Consider the following 25708-nt stretch of genomic DNA (forward strand, 5'->3'; position numbering starts at 1 on the left):
AAGGCAGCATGTCTGATAATAAAGTTAGATAGCATTGCCTCTTATGCCATTCTCATTTTAGTTTTTAGTTTTTTTTTTATATATATATATATATATATATATATATATATATATATATATATATATATATATATATAACTCTTTTCATTTATTGTTTAACCTTTTACCTCTGTGTATATGCACTGTTGCTGTCATCCAACTGCTGTAACAACCAAATTTCCCCTCTTAATAAAGGTTTATTTTATCCCTATACAACACGCATTTTACGAGTGTCATTGACGCAACAATATCCTTCAGCTGTCTGGGAACTGAGCAGCTGTCACACTAGTCTGTGTGTGTGTACGCCTAGCAATCGACACGTACAGTTATTTATAAGAGGTAAGATGTGCTGTATTTTCAAGATTTAACAAGCTATAAAAAATATCGCTGATACTTGTCCTTGTTACCGTTACCCACAGACTGAAGGAAATATTCAGTTTAGGGTTTGCCGGATAGCTAACGAGATAGCCGGAGTGAGCCACGCGACAGCTCTGGTAGTTCAGGGAAAACAAACTGCTGTCACCTCGATCACAATGAGCCAGATGTGCTGTGGTAACTTCACGGTTTTGACTCAAGGAGCCTAACAGGAGGACAGTAAAGGAAGAGGTAGAGAGGATATTAAATCTCAGTCGAAAACAGTAGCTAACAGCTATTTTGTTAATTCTGTCTGTATTCTCCATAGTCTGTATATATTCTCACATTGTTTCTATCTCTGAAAACGTATATATCACTTTATATTCCTCACGCTCTTATCACAAATACGACTATTTTTAAATCAACTGGCTAACATTGTTAGTCCTTGTTCGAAACAAGTTAACGTACTGAGTGCTTAGCAGGCAGATTTGTCATAAACTAACTATGGCTAGTTACTACAGAATATATTGCTGACTAACAGCATACTATTTAAAGACGTCAATAGTAAGCAAGGCTGGATTACCAACAGGGCAAAGTAGACAACCACCCGACTCCCTATAAGACTCTAGGGGTCTTGAAAGTCTCTCAATCTGAGTGTGGTAATGTGGGAGTATGCACCCCTTATGTTTATCAAATGTTAAGGGCCTTAAAGTGGGAACATTAATACCTAATATTAGGTTCTTGGGGCCCTTTTTAATGTGTTAATCTGGCCACACAAGTAGTATGGTTGCATTCTTAGGGGACATCATTGTAATTATGCACCAAAACAGACGCCCTGCCCACATGCATGTACCTTTTATCCACCTAAACTCTTTTTTCTCAACTGTTTTTATTGATGTTTTACATACACAAACTTGACAATAATGTTAAAGCACTTGTGAGTGACAGTGTTATGTAATAGCAGATTATAATAGAAAAAACAACATACAATACAAGACAAACTGGACACATTGCAGTAAACATAATAACCTCGCCCTTCAGGTCAGAAGAAAAAAGAAAAAGTAACTAAGGTTAAAATGGGGACTCCTTCAGGGATAACTGGGGAGGTAATTTTCTCTGCATAGTCAGAAAAAGACCCCTGCATCTTTTAAAATTTATTCTAAGAACCTTTCAATGTTATCCACCTAAACATTTATGAATGAAGGGTCTAACTAAAAGTGCCCTCCGTGGGGATTGTGCTGGACCGGAAGAACTCGTTTATCCCACCACACAGTAAAACATTTTAATGGTCAGGGCAAGAGAGAACTTGTTTACCTCCCAGATACCACTCACTCAAAAGGGCCAATTGCAAGTAAATTTGTAATAACCTGCCAAACCTGGTCATGTTCCAAGAAAAATGTGTTATATTTGCTGATAAAAACCTGGAACTATGCAGATAACAGTAAAATTGCTTACTGGTATCAACTCCTGTGTAGTTCCTACGCTAAGCATTTCTTATGTTGCTTAGTTTCCCTGGTCCTGCATGTTTTTCATGAACTCAATTACTCCTACTCTCATGTAAGTCGAGGTTTCACCAGAAGCACCTGCGTTTCAATTCAGGTTAAACTGAAGCTTTATCTTGTTTACTTTGCCTGACACTGGCCGACTGGCAGTTGTTGGTTCTTTGCTTGCTTTTTACAATGTTTATATCCACTAAACCTTTAGCTTTATATGACAATAAATATCTTGAATCTTGAATCTTAGCTGCCTGGAAGAAAGTCCTAGCATCGGCCCTGCAAAAAAACTGATGGAAAATAATGAGAGAATTGACTGTCTCATTGAACTAAATTTTCTCTGTCACCCATACTTTATTTTTATCACAGTAAACATGGTATTATAAAAGCCTTTTCTATGGGCACTAAAATAACTATCAATTGGCTTCTACTTACTGACTTGTTTATGGTAGATGTGTAATAAAAAAAAAGTGAAGTCTGTCCACAACACTGTGTATTGGTAAACATAAGTCCTTTGTCCTTGCTTCCTCCTCTTTAGGCTTTGCCAGAATGGCACGCGGGCATCAAAAACTTCAGTCTCAGCAGAAAAACGCCAAGAAACAGGCGGAGATGAAGAAGGCCAAGGGTCATGATCAAAAGACGGCAGCCAAGGCAGCCTTAGTGTTCACCTGCGCTGTGTGCATGGTGAGTATGAAGTCAGCCAGAAGCCAAAACCCGACTCAGGATGCAGCTTTGTACAAAGTCTTGAAAGTTTGGAAAATGCTTAATTTCAACTGTTATGATTTCAAGGTTAGGAATGTGCTTGAATTTGAATAAACTTTAAAAATGCCTTCTCAATCCTTTTCACATAATCCGGTGTTTTAGCTACACAATCACTCTTGTAAAGCCAAAATCTTTTTAATATTTGAAACAATCAAATCAAACATACAATCAGAGTTAATATGTACAGTTGGTAATATTAACAAAGTGACAATATACATTAATTGTTGTGGGTATAAAATAATTCTGTGAACTTAATTTTTAGAAATTGTATTTACAGCAACAATTTAGATGTGATAATGGCTTTGAGGGTTTGGATCTTTTTGGACTTTCAACCTTGAAAGTGCTTGCTCTTCCAAAGCTGTATGAACCCTGAGGATGGGAAAAGGCTTTTATTTTCCGTTTTAACTTGTTAATTCTGCTGGTGTTTGGTCCCTTTTTTGATTTTTATAACATCCTTTCATCACTGAGAAGCTATATTTTCCAGAGACGAGGCCTCTGCCATTTCCCTAAATTATAACAAAATATTTGTTGGGTGTATTGTCCCTTCCTGCAGTCCCAGATGCCCGACCCAAAAACCTTCAAGCAACACTTCGAGAGCAAGCATCCGAAATCCCCTCTGCCCCCCGAGTTAGAGGGAGTGGAGGCATAAATGGTCACCCTGGATACCAAACCGATTCAATGCCCTGCCCTGCACCAACTCTGCACTTGTCTCAGTCGGACAGGAATGGATGATTTGATGTAACGTAACCAACATGAAGCAGTTATCTTCATTTAGGCTTTAACAGGCCAGGTTGCCTTTAACACAATGCTTCCTCCCATCCAGTCCTCTTTTTGCTTGTATTTAAAATACATGCGGGGCTAAACTTAAATGGCAGTTTTCATTTCAGGGCCACTGGTGACCTGTACGATCCAGGAACCCTCCAAGTGGTGAATGAAGATTTCCCCCCCACAGTTTCTCAGAACTGCCCTCATGTCTTGTGCACATAGGAGTATTTCTCGCTAGCTCTTGTACCTCTGACTGAAGCTTCGATGGATTACATTTGCTGATTTAAACCTTTATATCAAACGTGACACGCGATGCAAACGCATACAGTGTCTTTAAACAAAGCGCAGGTTTGGCTTGGGTGGGAGATTTCTTATTTTAAATTTGATGCAATCAAGGCAATGCCAGATGTGACCTTGTCTATTTTATTTGTGCTTTGAGTATTGAATCAAATGGCTGTGACATTTTTCCCCCATATCAGTTGTTCAATATGGAATTCCTCCAGAGCGCTGTCTGCCATGTTATACTGCAATCTTTCATCTCGCTAATCATATTTTCACAAATTGTAAGTTAATAAATTTTACGGGAGCGTGTCGGCAACATGTGTACGCTTGGAAAATGAATGATGTGATGTATTATAACATTTTATTAAATTTTACTTTGTTGTATATCTGCGTTTCTCTAGAAATTGTTTCCTTTCATAAAATGCCAGATAATCTGCACCCTGGTTTGTTTTTCTGCGTGGTGGGCTAAAATTCACTTATAGCTTTCATGGTTTTGTTGGTCCATTTACTTTTACTGCCAGTTCAATATTTACAGTCCATTTAAATCGACTGCATTTCTCTGCTGCTGGCTCACACAGTGTAAATGTTTTTATGTAAATGTGAATTCTTTATTGGACATTGGATGTCACTTGTAAATGGAAAATTTGTGTGCACAAACTATTGCATATAGTCAATCTAGAGCCTTAATAAGGCTGAAAGGGAGAGAAAGGAAGACTCCCAGAGAGAAATTATCCAATAATCTATACATTTGCATAAACTTGTACATTTGCTGCACTTGGAGGTTTTTGTCAGCTGATCTTTTTTGGAAAACATTACATTGTGGATGCTTGTTCTTTTTGGGTTTTCACTGGGTTTAATTGCAAAACACAGAAATTAATATTAGGTTACTATAAAAAGTTCAGAACAGGTAAAGAAATACATATTTACAACTCAAAACTTCATATATAAATATAATATATATATATATATATATATATATATATATAAAAATCAGAGCATCTTGCAGATAAGTATTTCAGTTGAAAAGGTAAAGGGTTACAAATGGAAAACAGGACCTTGACGCAAATGACACAAGTACTGGTGCCTAATCTAAAAAGGATATTCAAATTATATTGAAACAAATATATCAGTGGTGCGATGAAGAACCTGATACCAACTGTCATAAAAGCCATGCATCAGACAAACTGCTGACAACAGGAAATGACTCAAACTGCAGCACCATGTCTTTCTAATTAACAAACAATGAATACTGTCTAAACCCATAAGTCACTCGACCAACTGAAAATTATGTCTTTCACTCTTTTTCATCACAAACAGCATTTCATTTCCTGATGTCCTTTTTCTCCAGCTGTGACAGATGCATCAGTTCAGCTCAGACTCTGTGACTGACAAGATGTGTTGTCCCAACATACCCACACAGAAATAAAATATTCCATTTACTGGTGTTACAAGCTTGACTTGTATTCACAGGGTCACAAAATTACTCTTTGTCATAACTGAGCCTAAGAAATACACTTGATTTACCGTTGATTCTGAGTATTCAGAAGAAAAATTAAGCCAGTGCCATACTGCCAGTTTTTTAAATGGTTTGAGTGGCACGACTAAATGAGTCAGACGCCACATTGTTCCTCTGTCTCCACACACACACAATCCACCTCCTTCTTTTCCATCTGTAAACATGTACATTTTAAAAACCAACGCATGTTCATTCATACAAGCACACAAACACACACATCTGCCAGATCTCCTTTGTGTGTTATGGTCCCTAACATTGAGGAGCACTTGCACAAAATGAATTAGTTGGATTAATTAGGTGAAGGAATTAATTAGATTCCCACCGGCTATAGATCATCTATTCCCAGGCACATATATCAGTTTGAAGAGATGAAAACAACTGCAAACCAGAGAGCGCTCTCACTACTGGTGATGAAGAAATACTGGTGTTTTGGCTTTTTATGACAGTGTCTGTGAAGGTTTATTTCGACCAAATTATGAACAATTGTTCATATCAAGTTTATATGCATCTTTCAACAACTCTGGGTTCTGAAACATACAAATTCAGTACAGAAGTCCTTTGTAATTTACTGGTCTGCTTCAGAACAACAAACTCCACACAAACGTTAATGGATATATATCATTGCTTGAATAGTTTATCATACTTCAAATATTGTCTTTAATAATAATAATAAGCTTTATTTGTATAGCACCTTTCATACAAGAATTGCAGCCCAAAGTGCTTCACGGCAAAAAACATAACAATTAGTACAAGGACAGAGTAAGAGCATTTACAGTTCAATAATCACAGTGTAGATGTAAATGAGTTTGAAGTATCATTATAGAAATAGCCGAATTAAAATAGCAGATAAAATTGCAGAATTAAAATAATATAATATAGCAGAATTAAAATTGTATAAAAATAGCTGAATTAAAATAGCAGATAAAATAGTAGCCTTTACACATTCTTTGACATTTTCATAATCCCTTTGTCTGTACTTTCATCTATATTTGTTATTGCAAATAATCCACATACTTTCTTCCTATCCCTGTTCTCTGCTTGATGATGATTCTTTTAATCATGCTGTTTTTGAGCTTGAGCTTCCATGGTCTCTATTTCTTTTCATTAAGAAAACATTTTCGGTGGAGGATCATTTGTATTCAGGTAGGCAGGTATTCAAACGATTATTTTCATTATCGAATAATCTGTTGAATATTTTCTAGATTAATTGTTTGGTTTATGAAATGTCAAATAGTGAAAGATGTCCAATGAAATATAAAACATAAAAGGAGGACATTTCTATTTTTGAGAGGCTGAAAACATGCGATATTCATATTTTTTATGAGAAATTATTATTAATAATATTTTGGCACATTCACCTTTATTTTACAAAGGACAGCGTAGAAATGGGGGAGTGAGAGAGGGGGGGGGGGGGGGGGGGGGTATGACATGCAACAATGGTCCCACGGCTGGAATTGAGCCCGGGATGTTTTGGTTATTTGGCATGCACTGTAAGCACTCGGCTAACAAAGCACCAAGCAATATTACTTTACCAATTAATCCATTATCAAAATAGTTGCCGATAATTGTTCTGTCCATCGACTAATTGATTAGTCGAATATCGTTACAGCTCTACATTCAGGTATACCTTGTATACTTTAGCTGTAGCCAATGTTGTCAGAAATATGTCAGAAAGAACATTGTAAACTTGAAAGAAGAAAAAAAAAGGTCACATTTTTTACAAGACAGGTCAAGGAATTGGATTCATGTGTGATACCAGCAGGCTAATTAGTGGCTATTTGTAAAACTAGTGCAACTAGATAAACAGGGATGTGGACTAGACTGAGTGGGCCTGAAACTGCATATCAAGTCAGTGAGGTGAGCCATTGTTCTAATCAGATTCAATGTAGATTCACTGTTAAGCCTGTTTAGGTAGCCATGTATCCTATCATCTCTTTGTCTGGGCAAGAGTATGATGAAAGACAGTTTTAAGGTTTGTGTCACCTATCGGATGGCTCAGTAGATTTATGACGGCATGGTGTGATACCTTAATGAGAGGCCAAAACATAATTTAACATTACTTCCATAGTAGTGTTAATTTATCATTATTAAGCAAATACTATCTCATTCAATATGTCAATAGTGTGTGTATGGAGCTCTCAGTGAAAATACAATTTTAATTTCTTTATTTTTCACTTGTGATCATAGGGAAACTGAATTCAAAGTAAATACATATTGTTTGGTATATTATTGAAAGATGGAACCACACATTACACATACACACTACAAAATAGCCTACATAATTATCTTGAAAAAATATTTTTACATAAGAATAGATTCCTGAAAACACAACCGAATTTCTAATTGTTTTTACAAGGAGCTGTTTAATTATTTCTTATCACTGATATTTATGGAGACGAAGAACTTAAACAAGCAAGAGAACAAACAACTACATGTCCCATGAATCTTTGCAGATGTTGTTTGACAAACACTGTTGGGATAAGTATTTATTTCCCTTCATACAACAAGCAAAACTTTGTAGATTTACAGTTAGATGATTTCAGAAGCAGAGAATAAAAATGTCCAAATGTCTCCAATAGTGTTTTCTAAACGTATTGTTAACCTAATTTATAATAGGAATTCAAATAATATTATGTTGCTTGCAACTTTTGAAAAAATAAAAGAGGAAAATTATCAACTGACTGTGTTTCCAGGTCTGTAATTTATTTTCCTCTAAATGTGGTTGCCCTAGCAACCCGAGTCTGACGTCATCCGTCCCAGCGCGACCCTGCTGCTGTGTCTTTGATTGGAGGGAAACCCCGTGGATGAGCGGGAGAGATCATCAGCTGTGCGGCCGGGAATCAGGAACAACATCGTCAAACGACACTCACAGGTAAGTTCACATGTATTTACTACTCATGATCGGTGCTGTTTTCGACGGCAAATCGTTAAATTTTGCCCCGTGTTCTTCGGGGATTATTTTAATCCTGCCTGCATCGTTGCTACTGTGGGTTGTAAAAGAAAACCAGTGATGCGCCGCTGCTCAGTCATTGTTCGGCGCTTAACGTACTGAATGAGAAGCGCTACTGCACTATAACCCATCTATTTCTATTACACGCTGTGTTTAGAAGGCAGCTTTTGAGTGGAACACATTAGCTGTTTTGTAAATGAAGCAACCTTAAATTAATGCTTAATGCTCGTAAAAAACAATAGCTAGTGGTTGTTTTCCGGGAAGCGAAAAAGGGCGTTCACTTTGGACTGAAATAAGCTAGGCTCCTTTCCATCCAGTTAAACTGAGGCGGTGACACCATTATTGGGGTCTATCTGCCCATCTACAGCGTTGTTAGACATTTACACGTTACACATCGAAAATATTTAGGCCAAATCCTATAGGAAGGCCTGTATTCTTGCTTGCCGCACACAGTACGATGCGCGCGCGTGTGTGTGTGTGTGTGTGTTCGAGACATGAAACTGGGTGGCCGACATTCCTCTAAAGGGTGCAGGTGTCTGCTGGCAAATCTGACTCACTGATCGTGAGATTTTTGAAATGTCTTTTCTGAAAAAAATGTTTCACGGCAACGTTAACTGGAAAGCAATAAACTGCAAATTATTTTTATTTTGATACAAGGAAATTGTGAGATGTCTTAGGGAGGAAGTAGTCTACTTATAGAAAAAATAGCTAGTGTTAACCATATTTGACTAGTTTACTGTACAGTACAACCTCACCTGTATTGTTCTAAATGCTGCATTTTAATTACGTTAGAGTTCCTGTCCTGCATTTAATCTCGTATAGAGCAATACAGTGTTTAAAAATAAAATAAAAAGACATACATCAGAAATGATTGGGTGATTAATGACTAATCAATTGACAGAAGATGTATCTGCAAGTATTGTGATGAGATGTTATTATTTGTGTCATTTATCAAGCAAAAATGCAGAACACTCACTGGTTTCAGCTTCAGTAATGTGAGCATGTCCCGCTTTTCTGTGTCATAAGCATACATGATGATTAGCAGAGTATTTTGGGGTTTTGGACTGTTGGCTGGAAAAAACATGCAATTTGAAGATGTCAGTTTGCCCTCTAGAAAATTGTGGTGATTTTTTTCCTCCTATTTTCTAACATTCTATACACAATCTATCTATTCATCAATTATAATGATTGATCATGAATATAATCTGTTTGCAGCCCTAACACAACATCTTGAATAGGTCAGCATTTCACAATATCTTGTACCTTTACATTAAACGCCCCAAACAATTAATCTAGAAAACATCTACAGATTAATGAAGTAAATGGCTCTTGTAAATGAAGCAACCTAATAATGGGGTGGATCATTTGCTGCAATCCTAATGGAACTATCTCTTTTAAATACTGTGGCCCTACTATGACCACATATTGTTGAAAGTGTGTGATTCATCATGCTATTTTGCAATTTGTACATTAGCCATTTTCTCTTGTGGTGTTTCTAATGACTTGGATATTAAGTCAATTTAGTCACTAGACTGAGTGCAGATGAGTCAAGCTGGTTGGAATCCAAAAAGCTGGTGTGCACACACCCAAGATAAACTTAGTACTGAGAAAAGTCAAAGCAGTGTGAGAGACTGAACTAACTGAACACTGATAGGAAAATAATGATAGAAATGTGATGAATAATGTCAAGTGATACTGACCACTGCACCAGACATAGACTTCTATTCCATGTAATATTTACCAATTATACTCGAGAGTGGTCACAGTAGAGACTGGTGCAGGGATGGCGTGTTTCTGTAGGCTAACCTTGGAAGTTAGCATCTCACTGGTTGACTCCACAAACGGATTAGAATGGAATTTTGGATTATTGCAGAATATGTGGCAAGCAAACGTTTATTATACTTTCATGTTTCATTCAGCAAGATAATATTCCCAAATTAATACCACTTTTATGATTTTTGAGGCATAAATTTAAGTGCCAAAAGGGACAAATCTAATGTTAAGGCTATAAACATACTACACCACAGTCTCATTACTCCCAACACCACCACTAACTAAAGGTGGACTCGTGTTCGGTGTGATGACGTTCAGTAGTCTAATTTAGCCACCTGTTAGCAACCGCCTTTTTTTAAAGAAACGTTTGAAAGCTTCAAAATTCAAGAGTTGAGTATTTATTGATGTATTTTAACAGAGCAACAAAACGTTAATATCTCTTAAACTTGTGTTAACCACCATTCTTATTTCAGGCATCTAACCAAAAACCCATTCAGAAAACACATTGACTTTGAGACAAGGGAGTCAAATTCTAAAATGCTAACTCAATTCTGGGTTTTAGGGCTGATTCCTGCTGCACTCTAATCATTCCCTGTTGACTGATTGCCATTTTTTGTATCTTTCAGGTGTACTTTTTACGTGCATGCCAGAAATCAGGTTATGCAGGAAGGATGTGTTTTCGTTCACGGTTTCATTCAAGTTTAAATGATCAAATACCCCTTCCCCACCATGTTGCTCCTCTATTTCTCTCCTTGTTCCTGCCCTCCCCCCAACACTCTCCTCTGTCATCCTAATTCATCTCCTGTCCCCTTTGTTTTGCCCTTCCCGACCCCCCTCTCCTCTGTCCTTCCTTCCTTCCTCAGCCCACACAGGAGCCATGACGGACAAGGAGGAGCAGATACAGAGAGCCAAACTGTCTGAGCAAGCTGAGCGCTATGATGACATGGCTGCAGCCATGAAGGCGGTCACAGAGGAGGGCTCGGAGCTCAGCAACGAGGAGCGCAACCTGCTCTCTGTTGCCTACAAGAATGTGGTGGGGGCTAGGAGGTCCTCCTGGAGGGTGGTGTCCAGCATGGAGAATAAGTCTGATGACTGCTGTAAAACAGTACTGGCCAAAGAGTACAAAGAAAAGATCGAGAAGGAGCTGAACGACATCTGCAGTGAAGTACTGGTAAGAAACAGAGACAATGGAGAGGTGCGAATAGGGTGGAAGGAACTTTAACATGTTCAAACAAGAGAGATAACTGTTTTTCTAGTAAGAACTGGAAGCATTAGAACTAGGAGTGGGCGGTATACCGGTTTCATCACTGGTATCGCGTCCTGCCACGACGTGGATTTTGCAGTACGGTTACCGTGATAAACACGCACGCGTTTTGGTTTTTAGAACAAACTCAAGAGCGATTTACTTGCCACAACACCCGATGGTGTGTGTGTGACAGTGTCTAAGTATTTAAAGGAAGTACGCCACTTATTATAATATTAAATATTGCTATGTAGAAAACTACCTAGTTACAAGAACAGCCAAGTATATTAATATATAGGGGAACCAAGAAGTGATTCTAGTAATGACTTACAGACGGACATTAGTATTTTAGATGATTAGGATACATCTTGTATTCACACATTCATTGCAGCTGTAGACACAATCCTGTGAACTTGAAAGGACAACTCCCTGAGTGAGTTTCTGCAAGTTTTAAGATTTCCATAAAACATGCCCCACTAGCAAAGTTTACACCTCATTCACGCCCGCTTAATTCCACGGACTCAAGCTTCAGAGACCAATTGCACATTTTGAAATCGAGGCTGTGTTGCGACGTTCATTCGGAGTGAGAGAATGTGGTGATACATTTTATTTTCTGAAAGGCTCTCTTCAATGTTTCATATTCTATGTATGATATATTTTGTTCTGACTACCTCAGATTTAGAAAGACTGACAGTGATGTTACTGTGATATGAATACAGGAGATGAGCAGACTGCAACAGTGAGGATGAAGTTGTCCTTTTAAAACAAATATGCTGACTATTGGGTCAAAAGGTTGCACACTTAAACACACCATCTCAAAATACTGTGGTCAACTTATGAACTGACTTGAAACTGCTCGTGCAGTTGTGTGTTGAGTTCCACCCATTTCAACAATAACGTTGCACACCTTCATTGCAGGACCTGCTCAACAAACATCTGATCCCCAATGCTAACTCTAACCCTGACAGCAAAGTCTTCTACCTAAAGATGAAGGGAGACTACTTCCGCTACCTGGCTGAGGTGGCCAACGGAGATAAAAAGGCGGGTAAGTAAAGCAGACTTTGTCATTTCTGAAGTTTTTTTTGTCATCATACATCGCTATTAGCCTCTCCATCAACCTCCTTTTGAGGAAATCACACTGCACAGCGATTAAGGGGTCGTGAGCAGTACGTCAAACGCATAAATGTTTTTTAAAATGACGCCATCTACTGCTAAAAAACACGAATGTGTGTTGATTTAAAAAATAAAAATTAGATTTAAGATGTGGACACTAGGCTTACCTCAGGTGAGTTTTGTGGCCAGAATACAGACACCCTCCCTGTCCTTGACCTACAACTGTCAGCCAAAATGCAGATGAGGGTTGCTGCTGGGTTGTCGTGGCAACAGGAGCAGCACCATGGCGTTTTACGGCATATTTAGAGTTCTTTTACTCCTTAATTTCAGATTGTGTTGTGGGTCATAGCATGTCGTATTTGCAATCCCATAGAAATTAGTGCAATACTTTTTAACTCCATGGTATATCCATTATATCCCCGTGGGTGCTTTGTCACCTTTGCTTGGACACGTTGTGATCCATAGTTTTCCAATCTGGCTTTTGGCTGTTAATAGTAACCACAGAACATGCTCACATCATTGATCTTCTAAAATGTATTCTCTTTCTGAAAGGCTTTAGCCTAACATTTAGTTTTTTTCATTTATTCTGATTCATTAATCATTATGTGATGGTAATGTTATTGTCTTTGCTGTTGGTGGTTCATATTGCTGATAGAACATATCTTTCTTTACTGTAAAATGCTGACCACAGCCCAAAATGAATCTTTTCAAATTGGCACAAATGGTTGAAACAATTAATCGATTAGTTGATTGATAGAACACTAATCAGCAAATTCAAAGGTACTTCATACTAAATTCAGAGCATATTGTTTAATATTATGTACACAAGATGTTAAATTACAGTTAGAAGGCTATTGTAGATTTGTGTTTCCAGAGGCTTTAAGGTATTTCTTTCTAGTAAAAATGCCAAACATTCATTTGTTTGCTTGTTGCATAGGAGGATTTGCTCCTCTTCTTTGTCTTAAGTGACAGTAATATGACTGGGCTTTAAACGGTTGAAAGGACAATTCAGAAAAGCTCAAATGTTTTCATTCCATTTTGTGAATGAATCGATGATCATTAACTGCAGCCGTGTGTGTGTGTGTGTGTGAAACTGTATGCAGGCTTTTAAATGTATGAGTAAATATTGGTAAGCGTGGTTGTGATTACTAGAAAGAAGTCTGAGAAGTAGGAACATGCACAGTGGAATACTCATATCTAGTGCAGTTACAAACTAATGTAAACGCACCTCAAGAGATCTTCCCCCATTTCATAAATCTGCTTTCTGATTGATCCGTCTTCCTATGTACAGAAATCATCTGTTGTTCACAAAAGGCCTACCAGGAAGCCTTGGAACTGAGCGAATGTGAGATGACACCTACACATCCCATCCGCTTAGGCCTCGCGCTTAACTTCTCTGTCTTCTACTACGAGATTGTCAACTCGCCTGAAAAAGCCTGCAGTCTGGCCAAGAAGGTAGGAACCGTCCTCTTCTCACATTACTGTTTTTATTTCAGTTTCTTTTTTGATTCTATTTTCCTTCTTCTTTTTGTTTGCCAGAAGCTGTCGTAATAGACTTTTATCCAGTATTAAGCCACATTCTCACGATGCACTTGCAAACTACATGTTTTTACCAGGTGAAGGATTTTAGTTATCAGACATCTGGATCTTAAATTTTCAGAGAAACGAGCTGAGCAAACGATTAGGGGGCTGTGCCATCATATGTGACTTTATAACCATTTAAAGTGTTGTGCAGGCAAGTTCATGTCCTCCATCATTCTTAATAATCCCGGGGAGAGCCCTAAATTGTTGGACATAATTACATTGTGTTTTCTGCATTTGACTAAAGCTGTATAGTGGGGTTGTTATGGTCTTGTAACTTTTATTATAAAAATTGTGTCAAGCACAGCAGAAATGTACCCTTTTATCTTGAACCCTGTTAGTGGCTGGTTTGCTGTTGTGTTTTTTTATTCATCATTGTCTTTTCATTTTGGCCCTGCAGGTATTTATTTAAATCCATCTCAGGTTGGTTAATTTGCAATCTTTTTTTGGAAACTGATTGATTGCTCTCTCTGTCTCCTCCAGGCTTTTGATGAGGCCATTGCCCTACTGGAAAAACTCAACCCTGACTCCTACAAAGACAGCACCTTGATCTTGCAGCTGCTCCGTGACAATCTGACAGTGAGTGTCTCATCTTCATCTCCCAGCTGTGACTTTTATGCTTTCACTTTCTGATCTCACTTATCTCTACACTGGCTTGGTTGAGTTTCACATTTACTCATCAAACTCTACTAAATCTTTGAGATGCAAAAGCTTTTCCCATGCTTCTTATTGTGCACTAATCCCACTATCCTTTTTGCTTTATTGCAGCTGTGGATGTCAGACGCCCAGGGTGAGTGTGATGAGCAGGAACAGGAACAGGAGGAGAAGGAGAAGGAAAAAGAGAGAAGGAGGAGGCGAAAGAGGAGGCGAAAGAGGAGGCGAAAGAGGAGGCGAAAGAGGAGGCGAAAGAGGGGGCAGCTGAGAAGAACTAATCTTCAGAAGAAGAAAAAACATCAAGAAAAACACATTTTTTACCTCTCACCAGCCTAAGTTGTGTGTGTGGGTGTGTGCACATACATGCACAGATATGTATGTTTACACTCCACTCACAATGTGTAAAGTACAGTATGTGTGCAGATACATTGAAGTGTGTGTGTGTGTGTGTGTGTGTGTTAATCGTATGAGTACCTCCACAGAGAAAAGAATGGAATAGATCAGTTTTTTTTGTTTGTTTTGAACATTTCTCATTGTGTCAACCAGTGGATGTTTATTTTTTTATTTGTTTGTCCATTGTTTAGTCCAGATGAAATCCCTCCTTTTAGATCCAAATCTGCCCCATGTTCTTTAACCTTATTCACTGTAGCAAACTGCTGCTGTTGCAGGAAAACACAAACAAAAAACCTCTAACTGTAATTTTGATAATTTGTATGTTTTTACTCAACATTTAAAATCTTTGTGACATGTGGGTCAACAAAATCCTTTCAAGCATGTAAACTTGAAAAAAAATCCAATAAAAAAAAATATGGTCACAGCGGTGTAAATTCACAAAAATGTAGGTCTCATATTAGATGGAAGAATTTACCTTGGTAAAGATCTATTGCCATATTGCTTGTATCCATCCCGCCCTGTCAGTGTCCAGTGTAGCAGGTAGTGTTTTTATGGATGGTACATGTGTCATGGGTTCAATGTGCATTCGGGTGGAGGAAAGGTTTTCTGTATGAATGGCCACTTGCCAAAATTAGTTACACTTTGGTTGATCGTTTTGTTGAGGGTTACATTCCATTTGACTGACATCAATATCACTCTCGGTGAAATGTTTAGACTATAATTTCCTGCAATGCCCCATAACACATGACAAGGTATAGACAGCCTAAGATAAAGTGAACAACTTGACAAAGGCTCAATACTGTAACTTTTGATATTTTATCTTTTCAGCAGTGCAGACGATACTTTTGCCATGTGCTTTTATGTGGCTTTCTACTCTTTTCTATTCAGGTGTTTTGTATTTTCTTTTTGTGTATTTTATTCCCTTTGACTCTTGATTTGTCTCCTGGAATGTATGTGGTTCTCAGTAGTATGGTGTGAGGGTTAGCTGTGCTTGGAAACTGGCAGTGTTTGCTTAGGATTTAGCTCGAACCAGGTGGTGGTTTACAGTAACATTTACCTTCCTTAAAAGTACATTGTGAAAAAACTAAAACATGCTAAATATCAACTGATTATTAAAGTAACTTGGTAGAAAGCTGCATTATGACCACCTGGTAGTCACAAAGTAGTGCCAGTTTCTTCTAATCACAGTATCTTGGTTTTAAAAAGATGGGATGCAGGATTCAGAATTTTGCAAGTTACACTAAGTACGTTATGGTTATGGTTATGTGCTTTCATGTAAGTGGAATTAAAACATTAAAATCAAGTGTGCAGTGCTCAATCTGTTTGTTTGCTATATGTGCATGTGGAAGGACATGTTTTACAATGTATTAATGCCAGTGAGAAGCTGTGTTTGGCTTCTGTTGGTTCAGCCTGCCAAGATTTACAGACGCTGCTCACATTGAGACATCCTCACAGTGATCTGAGAAAGTACCCATGTTAAAGGAATACTTCACCCACAAAATGATCATTTGTATATCAATTACTCACACTGTTACCGTGAATAAAAGTGTTTCGTATGCCTCCGTGGTGAGCGCAGAATCAAAAAATGAAAAGTTGATGAATTGATGCCTCTCAAATGTATAATGGTATGTGGGGCACAACCTTTGATTTCTACCATTAGAAATGAACATTCAGTTTGATGTATTCTAATATTGATATATTACTGTCTTGAAGCAAAAACTAAATGTTATAAATAGTTACAATGTAATTACAGCTTTCATTGAGGGCACATACTCTTCTTGGCAAAATGATGGGCCTACACACACACACATTTAGACTTTTAGCAGCTGAAGAGATGCTCGTCTGTCACTTTGCTCTATTGTTGAAAAACTTGTGAGATGATGAAATAATGTAGCTTAATAAAAAAAATGTTTTGCATTGCCTCCTTTAAAAAAATCAGTCAGAAGTAAACCACCTTGAAAAAGGCTGCAGAGTTCAGGTTTGATTTTAGATGGACACAAGCTTTTCACTGACAACACTGCCCTCTGCAGATAAAGATGGCTTTGCTGGGCCATGTTGTGGTGCATGTAGATGTGCCATTTGTTCATTTCAAGCTTGCCTGACCAAAATACTCTTAATCTATGTCTACACAAACCTAGAAATTATTTGTCCAACCCTATTGAGACAATATCTATACCAATACCAAATCTAACTCACATGAGAAATAGCAAGGTGCCAGGATTTGTTTTTGCATTTATGTCAAACTAATCTATTCCTCTTCACAGCCATGCAGATCATGAGCACACTGCTGTTAACCTCAATATTTATAAGCAAAACTCAGTGCTTGAAGAAGTATTCAGATATGTACTAAAAGGTTCAGTGTGTAAAATGTGCCAGAATTTAAACTTAAAACATTAAATCATTAAAAACATAATCAACAGAAAGTGAAGAGGTGTTGACATTATGTCAAAGACTTCTATGTGTTGTGTTGCAGAGATATCTACTGAGATGAGCAGTCTAATATTTATTGTTGATCTCATTTTATCTCCTTTATATACTGTTGGGTTGTTTAATCTACAGCAATGCATCATATTCTATAAGATCATCATATGTTTGTAGCGTCGCTGTCCTGTGAGAATCAGGTATCTCTAAAAAAGAAACTTTTCATGGGCTCAGAAACACAGCCCTGTTTTCATCTTTTTGACATTGCATTTTCCTGATCCAAGAGGGGATTTAAACATTTATTTAATTAAGAAATAGGGGCATTTTTCAAACACATAAAGGAACTCTTCATCCTTCAGTTAATCAGAAACATTTCAAATCACCACATCTATAGATACATGGTTTTCACTGGACAGCAAGGGTATACAATATTTTAATTTGAAGATTTTCTAAGACTGTAAGAAACATGTAATGGAGTAAAAAGTACAATATTTGCCTCTGAGAAGTAGTGGAGTAGAAGTTTAAAGTGGCATAAAATTAATATATATATATATATATATATATATATATATATTATAATATGAATAATACTCAGTACCTCAAATGTGTGCTTAAGTTAAAGTACTTGAGTAAATGTACTTAGTTACTTTCCACCACTGGCAATGGTAAGCCTATCACGTTATACAATATCAAAGGGTCAGTCTTCAATCAGTAGGACCAATTCAGTGACATTTGTGAGCATATTAACTCAAATCAATGGCCTTTAGAAAAAAATCTAATGAAGTGAGTAATGTGGCTCTGTCTTTCATTTTCACTCTGATAGCAGCTACACGACAGCATATGATGTATGAAGGCTTAACATCATACTTCTGTAGAAAGGGTAAATGTATAGTGTGAAGGATTTGTATGAGACACAAATATAAATAGCATAGCTATATACATATATACACTATAACCTATACACCTTTCACATAATCAGATATGACATGTCACACATAGATGGATAATTGCACCCAAAAATATAATACACATGTACATAGTACAATTGTACTAGAAAGAAATATATATAAATATACAGAAATATAGTTGCACTTGGTACAAGCATGAAATTAATCAGGAGATAGTCTATCACAACTGATGGTGGCAGAGACAACAGCAGTGTTACATTATGATTTGTTCGTGTCAAATGTCTATGTTAAAAAGACATGTTATGCATTCCTGTATATCACATTTGCAAAATCATATGATACACTCGTATCATATGAGGAATGCCATGCGTTGTGTTGCAGTAAAAACTCATGGCATGACAAGCCAATTACATCCCCACTGTACCGGCTATTTAGTAGCGGGGATGGTTGTGAGATTTAGTTCCGCCTGTAGATCCTAACCACTGCAGAGGATTTCACGTCGTCCCCATGCAGCACCACTGAACAATCGACTATTGTGGTCAACATAATAAGTCAATTTCAGCCTTGAGCAATACGTTTTTACATGATTTCATCATCATGCGTACAGTTGCGGTGAACGCCCCCTTGTTAACTTTTTTACAACTACACTGGAAGATGATTGGTCCATTACGGTGACGCGCCCTGTGGTATATATTAAACAACTTCCCCGTGGTTCCCTCCCCTCTACCCCGGCTGTCAGTGCTGTGTGAGTGCGTGTGTGCTCCTGAGCTCGCTCGGCACATTCTATAAAAAAAATAAAAAATACAAAAAAAATAAAAAACATAAAAAATACAAAAACTCATTTTATTTCTTTTTGTAACAACGGTGAAGCTGGAGTAGACATTCGAGGACTGGACGGTAACGTATAAGAAGGGGCTGCCTAACGTTAAAATCGAAAGACATTTTTCTTCCCAGGCGACGTGTTACTGGTTCAGAAACGAGGCTAAGTAACGTTAATTTGCTTTTACCACAGTGTGTCAAATTTGAATGACAGTTTTAATCCCTTTAGAAGTCGACACTGTGCTATTTTTTAACATTTAAATGTTTTACTCAAAAGCCGGTTAACTGACAAGCCAACGGTTGTTAACGTTTACCATCAGCATTCTGCCCCGAACTGACGTGACGATAGTGACCGTTGGAGAACCAAGCGTTCGTAACGTCGTCGAAAACTTTTTCCGTTAACAAAACCAGTCTGCGTCCGAGTACTTCGCTAGCAATGAACCCCAGTGCTCCCAGTTACCCCATGGCCTCCCTGTACGTCGGGGATCTGCATCAAGATGTGACCGAGGCCATGCTGTACGAGAAATTCAGCCCAGCCGGAGCTATCCTGTCCATCAGGGTCTGCAGGGACATGATTACCCGGCGTTCCCTTGGATACGCCTATGTCAACTTCCAACAGCCACCGGACGGTAGGTAATTTATTAAAATACCGACTAAAATGTGTAAAGAATGTCTGTTTTAACATGACAGGCTGTGACAAGTGATAGCTAGCCTCTTTTCCACTACACGTGACTGCGGCCGACATGTTGTCGGTATAGGTCTCCTTAGTTGAACCTCCCCAGCAGTGGCGTAGCAGAAAAGCACCACGTCCGCCCTGTCCTGCCCACCCCAGTAATGTAGCAGTGGACTGCTGAATACTCGATGCAAATGTTTCTCTGTTCTGGCAGGACAACACCCCAACTGTTAAGCCTAAAGCGCTGCCTCACCAGTTTAATGAAATACTCCCTGAACGTTTGCCAGTCTCATTTGTTGTGATATGAACATTCATCGTAATCTGGGGGAAAAAAAGAACCGCATGTCAATTCCTTAACATGTTAGAATAGGTCTGCCCTGCACCATAGAAGCCCATATCTACCCTCCTCAAAAACTTCTGCATTCCCTTGATAAGCGCACAGCTTTGCATTTGCCTTCTCATTTTCTAGGGTGTATCTGTGGTTTTTTTTCTGAGATATAGTTAATATGGAAAGTATTATGGGTGGGGAATGTAGATCAAATCCTCTGTGATGCAGTATTTTTATTTTATATCCTGATAATGTCATCAATAGGACCATTTTTTTTTTTACGATCAATTAATCTGCCAATTATTTTCTATATTAATTGTTTGGTCTATAAAATGTCAGAAAATAGTGGAAAATGTCCTTCCCAGTTTCTTAAAGTCCAAGTTGATGTCTTTGAAATGTCTTGTTTTGTCATTCCAATACACGCATATATTCATTTAAATATGATAAAGATGGTCCCAAAACAGAGAAAACAGGACTAATCTATATTTGAGAGGCTGATAACGCCATTTTTGAAGAAAAATTACTATTTAATCAATTTTTCAAAGTAGTTTGCGGTTATATTTCTGTTAATCAACTAAATGATTAGTAGACTAATCGTTGCAGCTATAGACAACAACATATAATGCAATATAGGCCTAGTAGATTTTCTTAAACTAGAAAAATAACCGTTTCCTACACCAGAATGTCGCTTTTTTTTCCTTTTGCTTAATCCAGGGAATTCTTAAAATCTTAATTTGGTAAACCATAACGTGATGGTGGTTTAATAAAATTAGATGGTTGTTTAAAGGGATAGCTTCCGCAGTATAAAGGGAATCGTTTGTATAGTCTCACGCTGTATATACTGTATTGTGTCATTGGCTAACCCCCACCTAGTATCGTGTTTTTTGTAAACTATGTTATTCCTCCCTTATTTGATTTGTAGTTATTTAATTTATACTAATTGACAATTGAATTGAATGCAGCATCACCTACTGTTAAGCTGCCCTGGAGCAAGGGACTAAAAGGAAGATAACACTTTGCGGATCAGCAGATGAAAATGTGTTAACAATCTGTAGGCCATCTTTTTTCTTAGAAAAAAGCTTGGGAGAAACTTTGAACGGTTGTATTCAATACCTCCCTGAAGATGCTGTCATATCCAGTACAAGAAGATTTAGATATACTAAATAATCTAACGCCTTCTCCCTATGTTCCTTCCCTCAGCCGAACGTGCACTGGACACCATGAACTTTGACGTGATCAAGGGGCGGCCTGTGCGCATCATGTGGTCACAACGTGATCCGTCGCTGAGAAAGAGCGGCGTGGGAAACATCTTTATCAAGAATCTTGACAAGTCAATTGACAACAAGGCTCTATACGACACCTTCTCTGCTTTTGGCAACATCTTGTCATGCAAGGTAAAAGACTAGTGGCCGAATCCCCTCCTTGTTGTATCTAATCTGAAATATGGGGATGGTGAACCGTCACTGCTATGTACAGCATTGTGAGTGGACATTTGCATGCGTGTGCTTTGTAAGTGTTCATGCTATAAAAGACTTACTCCCCAACTTTTGCCCCCAACGGTTAGTTTCTGTTGCCTTGTGCCCTTAAACCAAACAATTAATTTGTATACCCATTAATATTAGAAATAGCAACTGGACATCGTTTCCCAGAACTGCTCTGCAAAAACATATGTTCATGGGAAGTGATGGATAGAAATGCGAGATTTAAAAGTCACACAGTTGAAGTAATTCTTCACTTGTTTCCCAATACAAGGCATGTTACAATAAAAAGTCATTTTCAGAGAGGAGACTAATATTTCAGGTGTGATCCAAAATAAAGTTTTAATATACTGCATGTGTGTGGCTTAAAAGCAGCATGTGTTTTCTTCCTCTAAGGTGGTTTGTGACGAGAATGGCTCTAAAGGCTACGGCTTTGTGCATTTTGAGACTCAGGAGGCAGCCGAACGAGCCATTGAGAAAATGAATGGCATGCTGCTCAATGACCGAAAAGTGTAAGTGAATGTTTTGACTCGTTTTAACTGTGGTGCATACTAATGTGTGAAATGGGATTACTGCACCTATTCTGATTGAAAGTTTCCCAATGAAGATACAGTTTACTAAACATACAATTGGCTTTACCGTTGTGATGAGCAGGACACTTAATATGTATTCAAATTTAGCTAAATGTCAATTTCAACGCAGATTCGTGGGCCGCTTCAAATCTCGCAAAGAACGTGAGGCTGAGCTGGGTGCCCGAGCCAAGGAGTTTACAAATGTCTATGTTAAAAACTTTGGTGAAGACATGGATGAAGAGAAGCTGAGGGATGTCTTCAGTAAATATGGTCAGTCAGGGTGTCCATGTTTCAAAAGCAATCTGCTCCTCTTCAAACGTTTTGATCCTCTGCAGTAAAACATGGGGCAAATGTAAAGTCCCTAAAGGTAATTTCTCTGTTTAGGAAACGCCATGAGTATCCGAGTCATGACAGACGACAGCGGAAAGTCTCGAGGCTTCGGGTTTGTCAGCTTTGATAGGCACGAGGACGCTCAGAAGGTAAGAGTTGTACCAACCACCTGGAAATGTCCACCAGTTTTAACGGAGTTGACTTAGTTTCTTGTTTTCCGCAGGCAGTGGATGAGATGAATGGGAAGGAGTTTAACGGCAAGCTCATCTATGTTGGCCGTGCCCAGAAGAAGGTGGAGCGACAGACGGAGCTCAAGCGCAAATTTGAACAAATGAAACAAGACCGCATGACTCGCTATCAGGTCCATTTCCTCTTTCAAATTATAAAGAAGAATTATGCATCATAGTTTGACAGCCACTTCAAATCAATCTCTTCTGTCACATTGTTTGGTGAAGCATATTGAGAGACTGCAGCTTTGTCAAATTCAGTGCTCCCTCCTTAGTAGGTTGCACTGGCCAAAATGGCTGCAACAGTGACTCTGTAGTTCATGGGCCCCACATCCCTTCCCATGGATTCTGGGGATAAATATGTATTACAGACAAATGCATTAAATAAACAGTAAAGAGATATTTTTCAGTCCATTGGAATTGGTTTATTCCTGTCTAATATGTAGTGTTTTCAAAAGAAAACACAAGTTAACGCCACTTGTCTTATTTTTAGGGTGTCAACTTGTATGTGAAGAACCTTGATGATGGAATTGACGATGAACGTCTGCGAAAGGAGTTCACACCGTTCGGCACCATAACCAGTGCAAAGGTAGGATCTCATCTGTTCAATCTTCTGTAATTTTTAGATTTACCAGTGTCCAGATTCATTCATTCATTGGTTTCATTTGACTCTCACTCTCAGGTCATGATGGAGGGCGGGCGCAGCAAAGGTTTCGGCTTCGTCTGCTTCTCGTCTCCAGAGGAGGCTACCAAAGCTGTGACAGAAATGAATGGACGCATTGTAGCCACCAAGCCGTTGTATGTGGCCCTGGCCCAGCGGAAAGAGGAACGTCAAGCCCACCTGACCAACCAGTACATGCAGCGCATGGCCAGTGTGCGTGCAGTGCCAAACCCAGTCATCAATCCCTACCAACCAGCCCCGCCCTCTGGCTACTTCATGGCAGCCATACCTCAGACCCAGAACCGTGCTGCTTACTACCCAGCTGCTGGGCAGATGGCTCAGATCCGCCCGAGCCCACGCTGGGCCACCCAAGGTGTCCGGCCACAACGTGAGTATATCGCTCCATTTTTTTAAGGTGTCCTTCCACCATTGTGTGTATTACGGTCATTTTAAAATTACAGTAACGCACGGTGAAACATGAAACTTAAGCCCACAATTGTTTTGTGTTCATAGACTTCCAGAACATGCCAGGTGCTATGCGTCCCTCAGCACCACGCCCTCAGACATTCGGTGCCATGCGGCCGACCTCCCAGGTGCCCCGCATGATGTCTGCCCAGCGTGTCGGTCAGTCACCTATACTTATTCAGCTGTCTGTCTTAACTACACATCAAATACAGTTCACCTGTATGGCTGCTGCTTTTGGTTTATGTTTCTGTCCCCCTGTTGGCTCTTCCTGCTGCAGCTCAGACCATGGGCCCCCGACCAGCCAACCCAGCCGCTGCAGCCGCCGCTCCTGTGCGTGGAGTCCCTCAGTACAAATATGCAGCAGGAGTCCGCAATCCCCAGCAGCACATGCCTGCTCAACAAGTCCCCATGCAGCAGGTAGGAATATTTATTTTAGGCCAGACCTAATGACTCATTCTGCTCTCCTCGTAGGAGATACATTTCAGTTAGATTTAAAACATTTTTGTCTGACTTTTTATTTTATTTCCTGCGTCCCTCCCCTTAGCCTGCTGTCCACGTTCAGGGACAGGAGCCTCTGACTGCCTCCATGCTGGCTGCTGCTCCACCACAGGAACAGAAGCAGATGCTGGGTAAGTGTCGGCAACAACTCTCCATGACCACATGCCATGTTACCCTGCCTCTCACTAGACCCAGTATGTACAATACCATTTCAACGTGAGATCTTATTATTCCTACTTCATACAGTGCTGACTCTATCCCCAGTTAAGAGAACCATACCCCCACTATACCTTCTGTGCTGTATATTGCATGTAACGCATGTATTTTACATGCTGTTGTCTTAGTAACTGGCCCCTGGCGAGTGATTATTACATTCTGTATTAAACCCTCAGTATTTGTCACTCTAGGTGAGCGTCTGTTTCCACTGATCCAGAACATGCACCCAAGCTTGGCAGGGAAGATCACTGGCATGTTGCTGGAAATTGACAACTCAGAGCTGCTCCACATGCTGGAGTCCCCAGAATCTCTCCGCTCAAAGGTAAGTACTTTTAATAAGAAACATTTTCACCCAAGGATGTGAGTTTATGACGTGCAAGTATGCATCTTCACTAGCTAGTCATTTTTAAGACTCAGGAAAGGTGGATGTTGTGGCAGCAGCCCTTTTTAAAATCACACCATGATGTGTGGTGTTGCCAACATTCAACAACTTAATCTTTTCAGGTGGATGAGGCGGTGGCTGTGCTTCAGGCCCACCAGGCAAAGGAGAATTCCCAGAAGACTGTGACAAATCCAGCTGGTGTCCCGAGTGTCTGAACCCAAGGTATGACTAGTGACCAGAGCTGCTTTTAACAAGGAGAGGACCATGTTGACAGGAGATTATGGCTTCTCATGATGACCTTGCCACATACTTGTTACTGTATTTAGCAGTGGGTTGTCGCCACATTTATCTAGTAATAGTTGTAGTAAACGATTAATTAGTATCACTGATTGCATTTGTATTTGTGTTTTCACAGGAGCGGGGAACCTCGAGACTAGCTTCACCGATGGACAAAAGAAATAAACAATGAAAAAATTGAAAATACACAAAACAAAGTAAAAAGAAGTCAAATGATATTTAAAAAAATACCAATGGAAACAAGTCTCCATTCAGGCCTATAATGAACAGAAATACCAGGCCTGGTTTGTTGAGTTAAAAAGAGAAAATACACAAAAAAGAGAAAAAGTTTAAATAAAAAACGACTAGTTTATTGAGGGTTTTAGAGGAGAGGATCCTGTGACAAAATAAGATTGAAAGCATTCCTTTCTGCCATTTTATCCCTTTTAAATGTTTGAATGTGTGGACTGTAGAAGCCTTATATTGTGAAATGTCCCATGATCATTGCTTGCTTGAATAAAACTTTAAAATTATCA

General features: G+C 38.9%; 3 protein-coding genes and 1 non-coding gene across 4 annotated transcripts; all 4 read left to right on the plus strand.

The window, feature by feature from the left end:
• The first annotated feature begins 246 nt into the window (after nt 1–246).
• On the plus strand, nt 247–4131 carry znf706 (zinc finger protein 706). Its single transcript, XM_029442518.1, has 3 exons — nt 247–378; nt 2425–2570; nt 3202–4131. Exons 2-3 carry the CDS (start codon nt 2436–2438, stop codon nt 3295–3297), a joined length of 231 nt encoding a protein of 76 aa, XP_029298378.1. The 5' UTR covers nt 247–378; nt 2425–2435; the 3' UTR covers nt 3298–4131.
• A 3830-nt stretch (nt 4132–7961) lies between these two features.
• Nucleotides 7962–16233, plus strand: ywhaz (tyrosine 3-monooxygenase/tryptophan 5-monooxygenase activation protein, zeta polypeptide). Its single transcript, XM_029442883.1, has 6 exons — nt 7962–8083; nt 10798–11105; nt 12096–12222; nt 13582–13745; nt 14355–14450; nt 14640–16233. The coding sequence occupies exons 2-6, from the start codon at nt 10812–10814 to the stop codon at nt 14859–14861; spliced, it is 903 nt and encodes a 300-aa protein (XP_029298743.1). The 5' UTR covers nt 7962–8083; nt 10798–10811; the 3' UTR covers nt 14862–16233.
• Nucleotides 16234–18968: 2735 nt separating this feature from the next.
• On the plus strand, nt 18969–25705 carry pabpc1b (poly A binding protein, cytoplasmic 1 b). Its single transcript, XM_029442580.1, has 14 exons — nt 18969–19695; nt 21268–21461; nt 21942–22057; nt 22248–22387; nt 22502–22596; nt 22671–22808; nt 23168–23263; nt 23357–23723; nt 23849–23959; nt 24078–24217; nt 24345–24429; nt 24706–24836; nt 25019–25118; nt 25312–25705. Exons 1-13 carry the CDS (start codon nt 19503–19505, stop codon nt 25109–25111), a joined length of 1899 nt encoding a protein of 632 aa, XP_029298440.1. The 5' UTR covers nt 18969–19502; the 3' UTR covers nt 25112–25118; nt 25312–25705.
• LOC115016296 (small nucleolar RNA SNORA5) lies at nt 22916–23051 on the plus strand. The gene has a single exon (XR_003833122.1). It is a non-coding gene; the product is annotated as a small nucleolar RNA SNORA5 (small nucleolar RNA).
• Nucleotides 25706–25708: the final 3 nt, after the last annotated feature.

Source organism: Cottoperca gobio, chromosome 11, assembly GCF_900634415.1.
Source record: "Cottoperca gobio chromosome 11, fCotGob3.1, whole genome shotgun sequence".
Taxonomy (NCBI): domain Eukaryota; kingdom Metazoa; phylum Chordata; class Actinopteri; order Perciformes; family Bovichtidae; genus Cottoperca; species Cottoperca gobio.